The sequence below is a fragment of the Balaenoptera acutorostrata genome, chromosome 10 (assembly GCF_949987535.1).
Source record: "Balaenoptera acutorostrata chromosome 10, mBalAcu1.1, whole genome shotgun sequence".
In the NCBI taxonomy this organism is placed as follows: domain Eukaryota; kingdom Metazoa; phylum Chordata; class Mammalia; order Artiodactyla; family Balaenopteridae; genus Balaenoptera; species Balaenoptera acutorostrata.
In genome coordinates this window covers 43,643,059-43,658,223 of record NC_080073.1, presented here as the reverse complement: position 1 = coordinate 43,658,223, position 15,165 = coordinate 43,643,059, and the positions used below count along the sequence as shown (strand labels likewise).

Sequence of the window (15,165 nt, the reverse complement as noted above, 5' to 3'; positions counted from 1 at the left end):
AGATTGATAGATTTCACTAATGTTTAGCCCATCATATAAACAAAGGTAAAAGGCAAATGAAACGTCTGTTGCTAGCAATACTGTGGACAAGGAAACCTGAGATGTTTCCAACTATGAAACAATTAAAAATACAGCAAACATTCTTTGACATGCATAGTAAAGTTCATGAGAAAGTAACAAAAACCCCCAAGTGCCAAAAACAAAGAGGGACTTAAAAACCATAGCAGTAAATGTGTGAAATCATTCTGTAGTTGCCCTAGGGGGTGGGAGGGGTGCTGATTTGAGTAATCTTGGGGGCTTGGATTTCTGTGAACACGCAGGGACAGGACTTGTGTTTGGGACAGTGCAGGCAGGGTTTGGAACTGAGTAGCCCCATAAGAATATGACCCTATGTTCAGTAAAATGGTGAACTAAAAAAAATGCACACACTGACCCTGGGAAACAATAAAGAAGGAAGGTTGTCAGTCTCAGCCAGGGCTGGAGCGGGGTGAGGGGGTGGGGAAAGTAACCTCCAGAAGCTTGTGACTATGAATTTGGCCTTATACAGATTTGGAGTTCAAATTTATACCTGGGTGTTCCTGGAACCTATGTCTGAAAAATTAACACACAAAGTGATCCTGGTAATCATAGCTAATACTTGTTGAACACCTAATTTTTTATAACAACCAGTAAGGGGGATGGTATTATTATTACCCCTGTTTTACTAATAAGGTAACAGAGGCACAGAGTGGTGAAATAATTTAACCAAGGTCACACAGCCAGGAAGTGAAAGACCCAAGATTCAAATCCAAGCCATTTTTATCTAGAGCTCATCCTCTTACCTAGTGCCTTACACTGCTGTGCTGCAGCTCTAGCTTTGTTCCCGTCTCCCTGCTTCGAGTCAAATTATACTGGAGTCCTTGTCAGTGTGGTAAGAGAAGAAAAAGAAGAAAGAAGGAAGGAAAACAGATCTAATGTTATTTCCCAGATTATGTTTTTTATCTATAGAAATAATCCAAGAAAATCTACAGAAAGACAATTAGAACCAGTAAGAGAGTTCAGCAATGTTGGTAGATACAGACTCTACATACTAAAATTGATTCTGCTCCTCACCACCATCAGTGATCATTTGGAGAGTAATTTCTAAAAGTTAACACTTACAATAGCAATAAAAACTGTGAGGAATCTAGGAATAAATGTAGCAGAAGATTGTAAATTTTATATGAAAAAAATTACAAAACCATTGAAAAACATAAAAGAATAAATTAGTGAAGAGATATGCCATTTTCATGGATGAAATTCTGAATACTGTAGAGATATCAGTTCTTACCAAATTAACCAGGATGTTTAATGTAATTCTGATCAAAATCCCAGCACTTTTTTACCCATGGGATCTGAAATGCAATCCTAAAATTAATATGGAAAAATAAAGTCTATCAAACAAATTAATGAATAAGCTGGGGAGCTTACCCTGCCATGTATAAGATATATTATAGGGCTTCCCTGGTGGCGCAGTGGTTGAGAGTCTGCCTGCCGATGCAGGGGACACGGGTTCGAGCCCTGGTCCGGGAAGATCCCACATGCCACAGAGCAACTAAGCCCGTGCGCCACAACTACTGAGCCTGTGCGTCTGGAGCCTGTGCTCCGCAACGGGAGGCCTAGACAATGAGAGGCCCACGCACCGCGATGAAGAGAGGCCCCTGCTCGCCACAACTGGAGAAAGTCCTCGCACAGAAACGAAGAACAAACACAGCCAAAAATAAATAAATAAATAAATAAATTTATTTTAAATAAAAAAGATATATTATAAAGCTATAGTAATTGAAACATTATAGTATTGGTGCAATATAGAAAAATGGACCAGTACTACAGAATCAGTAACTCAGAAATAAGAAATGCATATTTGGAGACTTGATAAATAACAGAGATGGCATTATAAATCAATAGGAAAATGACAGACTATTCAATAAATAAGATTGGGAAGAATAGTTATCTCCTTTTTTTTTTTTTTTTGGCTGCACTGCATGGCATGTGGAATCCTAGTTCCTGGACCGGAGATCGAACCCACGCCCCCTGCAGTGGAAGCACTGGAAGCATGGAGTCTTAACCACTGGACCATCAGGGAAGTCCCCAGAATGGTTATCTCTATGGAAGAAAATAAATTAGATCCCTACCCCATACCATATTCATTAATTAGTTGCAGGGAAATGGATTCAACACCTAAAAGCAATAAAATAAAATTTTAAAGCTTTTAGAATAAAAATGTGGAAGAATATTTAAAATTTGGAGGTTGGGAAGGCTTTCTCCAACATACAAAAAGTTTATACCATGAAAGAAAAGATTGCTAAATTTACCTATGTTAAAAAATTTGTAATATGTGTACAATAAAGGATATGGTAAACAAAGTGAAATCACTACCCCAAACTGGAAATTGATGTTATGAAAAGTATTTAACTGGAAAGACATGGAATCCAGAATATACATTGAATGCTTACACATCAATAAAGAAAAGAGGGACAATCCACTGGCAAAAACACAACCACAACAAAGGACAGAAGAAATGACAGAAGAGGAAATTCAGATAGTTATAAACAAATGAAAAGAAACACAGAGGAATGCAAATTAAATCAACATTTAGATACTATTTCTCACCCATTAGAGAATCAAAAATAAACTTCTGTGTGTTGGCAATGATATGAAACAGTGGGAACTCACACTTTGTAAGAGTGTCAATTTGGTACAACCATCTCAGGGAACAGTTGTACAGTATCTGATAAGTCACGGATATGCATACCCTATAACTTAATTTCAGGTATACATATTCTTGAGAAAGTCCCACATGTCTGTACAAGGAGACATGTACAAGAAAGCTCTTTGCTGCATTGTTAGTCACAGGGAAAATTGGAATCAATCTAAATGTCTATCCCTCCACTTAAAAATGGATAAATAAATTGTGGTGTTTTCATACAATGAAATACTGTGCACAATTAGAAGGAATATGTGTATATCTTTCAATATGGATAAATCTCACAAACATGATGTTAAGAATAAAAGGAACTTGCAAAAAAGAACACATATGGCATGGCCCATTTATAGAAACCTTAAAACAATGCAAAAATACTATGCATCAAAACTGTAAAAACATGCATGGGAATGATAAACATTAAATTCAGGATGGTGATTACCTCGGAGTGAATGTAGTTCTATGGGTTTTACCTGCGATGGCAGGTGTTGATCAAGACTATGCAGAAGAAGCCAACTGTTTAGGTTCATGTCAGGTTCCATCATGTGGGCCAGTGACTTAACTTCTCTGTATCTCAGTTTCCCTATCTGTAAAATGGAGATAATAATATCTCATAGAGTTATTGTGAGGATTAAGTGATTCAGTATATGTAAAGCACTAGTACAGTACCTGGCATATAGTAAATGCTATTTAATTCTTTGCTATTATTTTGAGGGAAAAATGAAACAAGATTTGCAGCAAATATGGCAAAATGTTAATATTTGGTAGAGTTTGGTAGTGGGTACAAAGGACGCATCATATTATTCTATATTTGTTTATATGCTTAAAATATTTTATAATTTTTAGAAAGTACAGTGACAAAGATAAATGACAAACCAAGAAAATTGCAATGCACACAGTAGACAAAGGGATAATACCCCTAATATATAAAGTACTTTTATAAACAACACCAAAAAAAGGCAAACACCCTAATAGGAAAACAAGTAAAGGATATGAACAGGCAACTTCACAAAAGGAGAAATACAAAAATCAAAGAAATGTCCAACAAAGCAACAGTAAAAGATGGCTTTTGTCCTATTGGATTGGAAAGGTTAGTGGGACAGGAATTAGCATTTTTATGAGGGAAACAGTTATCCCATGTGGTTCGTGGAATTGGTTAAAACCAATCTCTGAGGATCTTTTAGCAGTTATGTGTCAGAATCTCTAAAAATGCTTGTTGGCTATGCAATTCCATTTCCAGAAATTTATACTAAGCAAATAATTGGGCAAGTTGTTTTAAAATATGTATGTGAAAGGCTATTTATCATGGCAATGGTTTTTTAAAATTTATTTATTTTATTTATTTGGCTGCGTCAGGTCTTAGTTGCGGCACACGGGGTCTTAGCTGCGGCATGCAGGATCTTTCGTTTTGGCGCGAGGGCTCTTCGTTGCGGCATGCAGGCTCAGTAGTTGTGGTGCGCGGGCTTAGTTGCCCCGAGGCATGTGGGATCTTAGTACCCCAGTCAGGGATCGAACCTGCGTCCCCTGCATTGGAAGGAGGATTCTTAACCACTGGACCACCAGGGAAGTCCTGGCAATGTTTTTAATAGGGACAAAAGAATGCCCATCACAAAGAAATGGTTAAACTACTTAAGGCACATCTGTACCGTGGAATATCCCACAACTATTTTTTTAAAAGGAAAAAGAAAATGATGCTGTCGATGATGTTTAAATGGCATGGAAGGATGTTCACAAGGTGTTACGTTTCAAAAGCAAGTTTACAGTGTGTACAGGATGATCCCATTAAAGACATTAGCCAAGGTCAGGAGAGTTTGGGGTTTCTCAAAAGTCCTCCCACTTCCTGGGAAGCCACCATTAGCACTGATGGCTCCGTGTACCACCTGCCAGGAGTCAGGGGGAGGTGGGTGCCCACACTCACAGCCTGCCTGCTAGATCCCAGTGAGCCTATAAATCATGCAGAGCTGTTTGTATCTGAAGCTCCTGCCTGGGCCTGGAGTTTTCAGCAGTTATAATAAATGAGGCCAATGAGAACAATAACCGCCCTCTCTTAGGTAGTATCCACTTGACATCCATTAGCTCTAACTCTTAGAAACCACCTATGGTGTTATTATTATCCCCATTTTACATACGGGAACACTCAAGGCTCAGAGAGATGGGGAAACAGGCCCAAGATCCCACTGTGGCAGACCCTGCTTTGGAATTCGGGTCTGGCTGCCGTTCTCTGCACATCTTAAACCATCCAGCTTTGATCTCATGTCCTTACAACGCCAGTGGTGATCCTTTGGAAGGAGTCACACCAAAATTCATGTACTTCTAAAGCAGTGGTTCTCAAGCTTAGCTGCACATTAGAATCACCTGGGAAGTTGACAAAACTCTCGCTACTTGGGTACTCCAGTCCAACTTAACTCGAATCTGTGGAAGTGGGACCCAGGCATCAATATTTTTAAAACTCCTTAGGGGGTTCGAAGCGCACCAAGTTTAAGAACCATTGCTCAGAAAGAGCACTTCTCAAACTTCAAATCACCTGTGAGTCTGGTCACAATGCAGATTCGGATTCAGCAGGTCTGGGGCCTTCAAGATTCTGCATTTCTGAAGACCTTCCAGGTGATGCTGTTGGTTCTTCTTCTCATCACCTCCCCAGAGGCAATCCCCCAGAGCCTCCTTCTGCTGTCTTTTTCTTGCTGACTTCCAACACCACCTCGTATCTGCTATTTTGCTGCCAGAACAGCTGCAAACCTGGGCAAAGTGAGGTGGGGGATCTTTCCTGAGCTCCTTTACCCAGACATGAGTATTAGCACTCGTGGGTCTTAAGCACACACTCACCCTGGCATCCTCAGGCAGTGGCCGGGGAGACCAGAGGGCTGGGGGCAAGGAAGGGCAAATCCAGGCTCCACCCTTAGGGGCTCTCAGCAAAGCCCAACGCAGGGAATGCAGCTGGGTGAGGGCCGTTGCTGAGTAGGGAAGGCCTCAGGAAGACAGGGACATGGAACTGGGTGCTGCAGGAGGTCTAAGGCCCAACCACTTGCATGCTTATTCAGCCAATATTGATGGCCCGCCTATAGGCTGGGCACTGTTCCAGGTACGGTAAGACAGGAAAGGTCCCTCCTACTGTGGAGTTTACAGTCTAGCCAGAGGAGACTCAACATAAAAACACACAGCTACCGTACAGTATGTCAGGGTGGCATATGAGGGAACAAAAAATAGAGCAAGGAAGAGGATAAGCACAATTGTGGGCGGGGCCCCGATTTTAAGTGTTAAGAAGTTTTGTCGAGTTGATTAGGTGGCTTTTAAGCAGAGACCTGAAGGGAGTGAGTCCTGTGGATTGGGGAGCGGAGGATCCAGGGAAAGGGAGCAGCAGGTACAGAGGCCCTGAGGAGGTGACAGCAAGGAGGCAAGCGTGGCTGGAAGAGTAGTGGGAGATGGGGTCAGAGAGATGGAAAAGTTATGGGTGCAGGGAAAGTGGCAGAACCCAAGGATGCCTCTTCACATGTGAGGGCAGCCTAGGAATTTGAGCACAGGCCGGAGGATTTCGGGGGCTCTCCCTTCCCTAAGACCCCAGCTGGTGGAGGGACAGTTCTCTCTGGGCACAAGCACTAAAGGGACCACTGAAGTCACATGGGCTGCGCTGATGGGTGGTGCCCTGTATGGTAGTGCAGAGGTGCCCACCCACCTGCCATCCTAGTGCCCTCCCTGGGCCAACAGCAATCCCCTGCCCCCCAGCCCACTGCCACAGGGCCTCGTTTCTGCAGAAGGGAAAGGGCTGGTGCTGGGGCCACCGACAGGTACAGATGCCTCTCCTCCTCTCCTTTCAGCACAGAGTCTCCTCAGGGCAGGTGCCAAGGACAAGGTAACCCCCACTCCTGAGTGCTGACCTCAGTGAGACGCCTCAGCCATGCCCCTGCTTCTGACCTCCACAGCTACTGAGGCCCTCTGACCTCAGGTCTCCCCTGCAGAAAACGCAGAGCCTCCTCACCACCCTCAGGATAACCCCACCCCCTACCCCAGCTGGCTCCAGGAAGGCCTGATACACAGGCACCAACTTCCTGCTAGCTGCACCCTCAGGGGATATCCCCTCCTCCCAGAGCCATGCGCCCTCCTGCCATAGCAGTTGACACAGCTCAGAGCCGTCGGCCACGGTCAGGGCTGCCTGGCCCATCACACGATGGACTCCTTAACCTTGAGTCTCTGCCGGCTGAAGCTGGGCTGCTCAGGACTCATGAGTCAGTGAACCAGGTGAAGCCCAGCCCCTGCCCACCTCAGGAACATTTCTAGAAGGGAGAGTGGTTGCTCTAAATCTTGAAGGACTGCACTGAGTTCATCTCCTGGTTCTCAAATTTATGAGCTACTTGACCCCAGGCATGTTACTTAACCTCTCAGTGCCTCAGTTTCTGTACCTGTAAAATGGGGTTATTGATACTTTTCTCGTCGGGTTGTTGGACAGATTAAAAGAAACAACGTATGCAAAGCATTCTAGCCCAGCTCTTGGTACATAGCAAGCCTCAAGAGATGGTGGCTGGTTGTTATCACAGTGAGAAGAGTCAGCATGTGGACAGGGAGGAAGTGGGAACAGCATGGGCAAAAGCCATGAGCCATGAAAGCGTGTTTGTGGGAATGTGTGTATTTGGCGTGTGTGAAACTTCCTGTGGCCACACGGGCTGGAAGGAGTCTGGAGCTGTGGTGTCAAGGCCCACCCCAGCTTCCCCTGATCCCAGGTGCCTCCCAGAGCTGTGAGTCCCTGCAGAGCCTGCAGTGGGCCTGGCTGTTTCTGAGGCCCAGGCTGGTGGGTCATGCCTGGGAAACAGCGGAGTTGGCTGGAGGCATTGGGCTGGAGGTGTCCCCAAGGGACCGGGCCATGGCTGAGCAGGCACCCACTGGGATTCTGGGCACAGTCAGAGCTGGCAGCCCAGAAGGGGGACCCTACAGGAGCAAGAGTCAGGAGGCAGGGAGCCCCTGCTGCCAGAGGCTTTTTCCAGCCTAAATGTCGGGAACCCCTGATTCCCGCTGCTTCCCAGGTCTTCACAGGGATCTTCACAGCAGAGATGACCTTCAAGATCATCGCCCTGGACCCCTACTACTACTTCCAGCAGGGCTGGAACATCTTCGACAGCATCATCGTCATCCTCAGCCTCATGGAGCTGGGCCTGTCCCGCATGGGCAACTTGTCGGTGCTTCGCTCCTTCCGCCTGGTACACGGCTGGGCCCGGCAGGGGGCAAGTGGGTGGGGGCCTGGGGTACTGAGCCACACCCCCTCCGAGGTCACCACTCAATCACCCCTATTGTGATCTTTCATGCCTTACCCAACAGCTGTTTGCTACGTACCCCAGTGCTGGTGATGTGGGGGACACAGAGGTGGGCAAGACAGAGGGAGATAGCTCTCCCTCCAGAGGGGCAATTGGGGTGCCCATCCATCCTGATGATTTGCAAAGCCCTTTATGATTCACCATGCCTCCTTTAGTCCTCATAGAATCCCAGGAGAGGAGCTAGTATTACTACATTCCCATTCCACACTCAGAGAGATGAAACAATTTCCCAAAGCCACATGGCAAGCAACAGGTAGAACTAAGTCTGCTGAGGCTCTACCTGCTGGTTTTGGAATCTGCATTTTTGAAACTTTAATGTGCACACAAATTGCCTGGGGATCTTGCTAAAGTGCAGATGTGGATTCAGTAGGTCTCGGATGATGTCAAAGCTATGGGTCTGTGGACCATGCTTTGAGTTCAAAATGTCTAAGAGGTCCAGGCATGGGGCTAGAGGTAGGTCAGGGAAGGCTTCCTGGAGGAAGTGGCTTCACTTGGGGCTAGGAAGGCAGGCTGGTGGGGGCAAAATAGAAAGCCTAGCTGTGGGTTTTAATTCCGACTCCACTGCCAAGAGCCAAGGGACCTAGACAAGATACTCCACCTCTAAGGGCTGGCTTCTTCATCTGTCAAATGAGGTAATAATAGTGCCACCCTCATGTAGTTATTTGGAGTTCTGAATGAGCTGATCCATCCTAAACATAAGGCCTGGCACAGTGGGTGTTCAATACATGCTAAACACCAGCTCCCTTTCTCTGTGAGGACTGAGAGGAGGGAAAGATGGAGGTGACTGGGCAAGTCAGGGATGGTTTGAGCTCGCCCAGAAGGATACCTGATGAGGAAGGTTCTGGAAGAGGGACATTCCATGATGGGGAATCTACTGGGTGGTTCCTGGAAGTGAGACCAAGGTGGGTAGGAGGCTGGTGTAGGGACAGAGAGAGGGGGTGGGTTGGGGGGAGGAGTCTGGATCTGTTGACCTGACTCCCAGAGCAGGGCCCAATGAAGCTGCCCTCAGGCTGTGGAGAGAAGCAATAGTGTGTGCTCTTGGACAAACGAGGAGAAACAGGTGTCGGTGACTTATAAGGGTGCCCTGGGTTCTCAGGCAGGAGCTGTCGGGGGTGAGGGTGTCTATGGGCAGTGGGAGCCAGAGCCCCTGACAAGGACCTCTCCCTCCCCAGCTGCGGGTCTTCAAGCTGGCGAAGTCCTGGCCCACCCTGAACACACTCATCAAGATCATTGGGAACTCAGTGGGGGCACTGGGCAACCTGACGCTCGTGCTGGCCATCATTGTGTTCATCTTTGCCGTGGTGGGCATGCAGCTCTTTGGCAAGAACTACTCAGAGCTGAGGCACCGCATCAGCGACTCAGGTCTGCTGCCCCGCTGGCACATGATGGACTTCTTCCATGCCTTCCTCATCATCTTCCGCATCCTCTGTGGCGAGTGGATCGAGACCATGTGGGACTGCATGGAGGTGTCTGGGCAGTCACTGTGCCTGCTGGTCTTCTTGCTTGTTATGGTCATCGGCAACCTCGTGGTAAGTTGGCCAGTGGCCTCACACACACTCACTCATCTACCCATCCATTCATCTACCTAGCTACCCACCCACCCAGTCATCCATCTGTCCATTCACTTACCGTTCCTTCCATCCGTCCACTCCCTCACTCAGCCATCTATCAAACAGTCCATCCACCCATCAATCTCATCCATCCATCGATTTACCCATCCATCCATCTACTCATTTACCCATCATTCCATCTATTTACTCACCCATTCATTCATTCACCCATCTGTGCACCCACTTACCCATCCATCCATGTATCATCAATCCATCTATTACTTACCCATTCACTCTTTTATCTCTCTACTCATTCATACATCTACCTATCCAGCCATCCATCCACTCATCAATAACCCACCCACCAACTCACCTATCCACCTGTCCACCTTTCCATTGATCTGCCTACTCAGTTACAAATCTCCCTACCCATTTATGCACTCACTCACCCAGCCATTCATCCATCAACCTCCATCTACTCATTCACTTACCCATCCATTCATCTATCCATCAACCATCCATCCATCAACCCCCATTCACACACACGCACGCACACCTGTTCATCCATCCATTTGCCCATCTATCTACCCATCCATTCATTCACCCACCCATCCATCCATTCATTCATCCATCACCCATCTTTCCACTCACTCATCTATCCCTCTATTCATTCATCCACCTCTACATCCATCTATCAACCCACTCATCTATTCTCTCATTCATCAGTCCCATCCATCTACTCGTTTATCCATCCAGCTATCTACTCACTCACTCATTTAGCTATCCATTCATGCACATCACTCTTCATTTGCTCATTCTTTCATTTACCCATCTATTTACCTATTTATTCGTTATGTATTCATTTTATATCCATTAATTAATTATTTTCTCATCTACTCATTGTTTTATTAGTTATTCACTGTCAGTGATTTATCACCTGGTTCAATTCAGCTTAACAAACATTTGCTGAGCTCCCATTGCATGCAGAATATTGTGCCAGATGCTGTTGGGCATACAGAGATGAATGTGGCTCTGACATTGCTCACCACCTTGAGAGAGTGAGGAGGTGGAGAGTTCAAACAGGCCTGAGATAACTCTCAAGCTGGTCAGAATGGTCAGAGCCATTAAGAGGGAGCCCATGGGTGCTGAGCCCCTTCAGCTGGAGAAATCAAGGAAGGCTTCCTGGTGGAGGGGGTTTCGCGCTGACCTGATTGACAGGTGATGCTAGAGAGGAAAGAAACAAGGTAAGCAAAACACAGGCACAGGCAGGTGGTGGTTGTCCAGGTGAGGTGGGGCCCGAGAGAACCTTGTATGTCATCCTGAATAGCTGTGGTGAGAGTCCCTGCTGTCCTGTAATGAGGAGCCCAGGTCTTTGCTCCCATGGCCACCTGTCTGTCCCAGGGAAAGTGCATCTTGCCTTGTGTCTTTACAATGTGGGCAATTCTGGAGTTGAGAGAGATCAAAATCTAAATGCCAGAGAAGGAGCCTTCGGAAGAGGCAAGTTTGAGAGGGGTCAGTTGTTCAGGGAGAGGTCAGTGTCCACTGTGGACATGCAGCCACCTTCCTGGGTACACAGGGGGACCACACACGCTCCAACGTCACACCTGCAGTGTCTGGCTCCCACTGCCCATGGTGTGGGCAGCGCAGGCTCACAGCGGCTCATAGAGGGGTTTTAGGTGATGTGAGTACTGTGGGCTGCAGATTCCAGAGCCCTTCTCCAGACCTGCCTGCTTTCTCCTCCCATGTGACTTAACCAGGCCAAGTTGGGGTCGGTCTTCCTCAGCCTCCATAGGTGGAGCCCAGAGAGGAAGCAGAGTGCACAGTGCCAGTGGAACCCAGTTCTTTGGCGGGCCCTGCAACCCCCCTCCCATCCCCTCAAACCTGCCGCCCCTCAGGGTGCCCCTCGCTCAGCCCCTGGCACAGCTCTGGGGCTGCCAGACTCTTTGTGTTCCAAGGAGGATGCGAGTACACAGAGCTTTCAGCCCAGGACCAGGCTGAGCTGCCCTCACGCACACACAGCCTGCGATTTCCTAGCAGATCTGCCTGGGGATGAGATTAGAGGCTGCTGGAGGAGGGAAGCTAGCGCAGCCCACGCGGCCCCCTCCCTGGCTGCCTCAGGAATTGGGCTGCTTCGGGGCGTGGGTGGAAGCAAGATTGTCATTGAAATGGGAAGTGATCATCAGGCAGGGGCTGGGGAGCAGCAGTGTGATTGACAGGGTAAGCACTGGAAGCAGCCGAACTTCTGAAGCCGGCGGCAAGGGAGGCCCTAGCGTCTTCTGTGGGTGGACAAGGCTGCCCAGGCACCCCCTGCCCTGCCCCCAGCCTGGCCCCGGATGCCTGGAGGTCAGGGGTTGTGAAGCCAGGCGTGAGCAAGGGCTGCGGTGGGGAACCCAGGGTGGGCTCCCAGGAACTGAGGCAGGCCAGGACTGGGCCAGTGTGGACAGAGGCCGGGGGCCTGGCCAGACAGAGGTCAGTGTAGACAGCAGCTCTGCCTCACATCACATGTGTCACCCCTCCAGTGACGACATAAAAGAGACCGCCAGGTGTCAAAAGTGATCATCTCTCTGGAGAGATAGGACAGGAGAGCCTGCTTCTTAACCTTTCCATACTGTCCACATGAATGTTACTGTTTAAACCAAAGGCAGGTTTCTGCGGCCTGGCACTCCAACCTCGCCCACTGCTTTCGCCAGAATTCTCACTGCCAGCTTGCTGACAAGCATGTCTCAGGCGCCTGTAAGAAGCCAGAGCAGGGACTCAGACTGGGTGTCCACCTTCACTCACCACCCTGCTATAAGGACCCCCATTCAGCTGGACTCCCTCCTGGGAGTGGCTGCGGAGGGGAGACCCAGGCCCAAGGTGGGGAGATTGTGTCTCTGTCCTGTTGGCCTGGTGAGGCTCATGAGCCAGTCTGACCCCTGTGTGGAACGAGCCCACCACTATCTTCAATTACCCTCCCTGAGACGGAAATGGACCCAAGCCCAGTCCCTTGTCACTCAGTAAAAGTTCTCTTTTTTAACAAAAGCTAAAACTTCACACTTGCAGTGTGGTTTAACAACAAGCAGTAGTCCAGAACCATCCAAAGACAGAGAGATTTTTCAAACCCCCCTTAGGGACATCAAGTCCATAACCCCTACTAAATAACTTAAGTAGGGACTGTGTGTTCCGGCACCTCTGAAGCCTCAGCCCCTCCCCTGGCACCAGCCCCAGGTCCCTCCACTCTATCCCAGTGTCTAATCCTGCACGCAGCACCCATCCAAGCACCCCTCACTGCCTGGACACAACTCCGTCTCAGTAGCTTGACCCTACAGTTAGTCCCAGGCGCCCAAGGGCTGCCACCTGGCCTCTTTTCCTGCCATCGCCCTCTTCTCTGTTCAGTCTCCCATGTCCTTCACCTGGAAAGCATGGTCAGATCTGGGGACACAGGTGGAGAGAGCTCCACAGCTGGAGCTCCAGATCTTTGAGTGGTGACCCAGCTTCAGTGGGGAACTCAGAGGCATATCATTGTCCCTCCTTCACCAACAGATGCAGAGGCCTCTTCCCAGGAAAGCCCCAAGAGCAGATGGGTGATGGATGAATGAATGAATGGATGGGTGGGTGAGTGAGTGAACGGATGCCCTGGGTTGCTTCTGGGTGGGATTCTGTCTTGTCCCTGCTGATCCCAGATTGGATCCCACTTCCCGGGGAGCGGTCCTGTGCTCACCCTGACCTCACTGCCCCCCATTACTCCCAAGGCAGCAAGGCCCCATCTGCAGGCTTTGACATCAGATGAACCCATGGTTCTCCCATTGAACCTGGGCCAACACCCAAGAAACCTGGGTTTGAACGCCCTCACTTCAGACTGTATCTGAGTCCTTGGGGGGAGGGATTGATTCTGGCAGTGAAAAGCTGGAAGAAGGACCTCAGTTCTTCTTTGAAGAAAGAATTCAGCAAAGAGACCAAGATTGTGAAAAAGATAAAAGCATTTATTAGAAGCAAAGTACATGTGGAAAAAACAAAATATGTGTGGAAGAAACAAAGTAAGTGCGGAAAAAGCAAAGTATGTGTGGAAGAGCACACAGGCAAGCTCAGAGGGAGGGGCTTAGGTTGCTTAAATAGGGCCAGTTTTCTGGATTTTTTTTCTGGCCAATCATCTTCAGATCTGATCCTGGTGTGGGCACACATTTCTCAGCCAAGACGGATTCCAGCTGGCATCTTCTCCCTCCTTTTTTCCTTCCCCTAGACTGAGGACCTTCTCTGAGCATGTGTCGGGCCAGGAAATCCATGAGAATGCACCCAGTCAGGGCCCAATGCTCCCGCTGGTATCCCAACTGAAGCATCAGCAGGAGACCAGCTGCAGCTGCTCAGCCTGGGGCCTATCGCCTACCTCAGGATGAGAATTTGTCTTTCCTTTTATAGCCAAACTCTCTATATTCAGGAGTATGGGGGGTTAGGATGAGAGCCTAGGGCCCAGGGTTTAAGCCTCGAGCTGTTTGCCTCTGGCAGTGCTCATCATAGCCCCGAGGCTGAGCACCCAGGGCACGGCATTATCTCCGCAGGTCCTGAACCTCTTCCTGGCTTTGCTGCTCAGCTCCTTCAGTGCAGACAACCTCACAGCCCCTGACGAGGACGGGGAGATGAATAACCTCCAGCTGGCCCTGGCCCGCATCCAGCGGGGCCTGCGCTTCATCAAGCGGACCACCTGGGACTTCTGCTGTGGGCTTCTGCAGCGGCGGGCTCAGAAGCCTGCGGCCCTCGCCACGCAGGGCCAGTTGCCCGGCTGCATCACCACCTCCAGCCCCCCACCACCCCCAGAGACAGAGAAGGCGCTGCCAGCCCGCAAGGAGACACGGTTTGAGGAAGGCCAACGGCCAGGCCAGGGCACGCCTGGGGATCCAGAGCCCGTGTGTGTGCCCATCGCCGTGGCCGAGTCAGACACGGATGACCAAGAGGAGGATGAGGAGAACAGCCTGAGCACAGAGGAAGAGTCCAGCAAGCAGGTGAGCCCCATCCCCTACCCCACCCCCGCACCGTGTGTGCAGCACCTACTGTCCAGGGGACCCAGCCTCACTCAGAGCATCTGCCCCAGCAGGTGTGGCCTGGAGGGAGAAGACAGGCCATCCCCCAAAAACCAGCCTCATGGAGGCGTGCTGAAACCAGCTCTCAACCCTCTCTCTCCAGCCCAGCCCAGCCCAGGAGGGCATCTTGGGAGGGACTGCTGTCCATCATTCGTCCCCTGGCTGGTCATGGGCAGCTAATTGTACAGAAAGGGAAACTGAGGCACAGCAAGAGAGAGAAGAGAGAGACTTGCTAGGAGTTCCTCATGCGTCTAGGACAGAGCTAGGACACCTGGCCCCCAGACCCTGCCCTGACCTTGTCACCTCCAGGACTAACAAGGTGGAATGTCTTGGTGAGGGAGGAATGTGGCCTCCAGACCTCCCCACTGCCCCTTCCCCTCCTCCCAGGCCCAGGGCTAATTCTGAGATTTAAAAATAAGCATCCCTAAGATGGCAGGTGTCAGAGACAGCACTATCTTATCTCCCAACCTGTTATTTTTAACACTTAGGACTAGAGTCTGGACAAACGGGATGGTACCCCTCACCGCCACCCCAGCTCC

General features: G+C 49.1%; 1 protein-coding gene across 2 annotated transcripts in view; it reads left to right on the top strand.

Moving 5' to 3' along the window:
• SCN5A (sodium voltage-gated channel alpha subunit 5) overlaps positions 1-15,165 on the top strand; it is a 105,086-nt gene that overhangs the window by 52,805 nt on the left and 37,116 nt on the right. For both annotated transcript variants that reach the window (XM_057555289.1, XM_057555290.1), the window contains 3 exons: positions 7,735-7,908; positions 9,195-9,551; positions 14,108-14,548. In XM_057555289.1, coding sequence (XP_057411272.1) covers positions 7,735-7,908; positions 9,195-9,551; positions 14,108-14,548 — 972 coding nt within the window. The remainder of the gene's footprint in view (positions 1-7,734; positions 7,909-9,194; positions 9,552-14,107; positions 14,549-15,165) is intronic.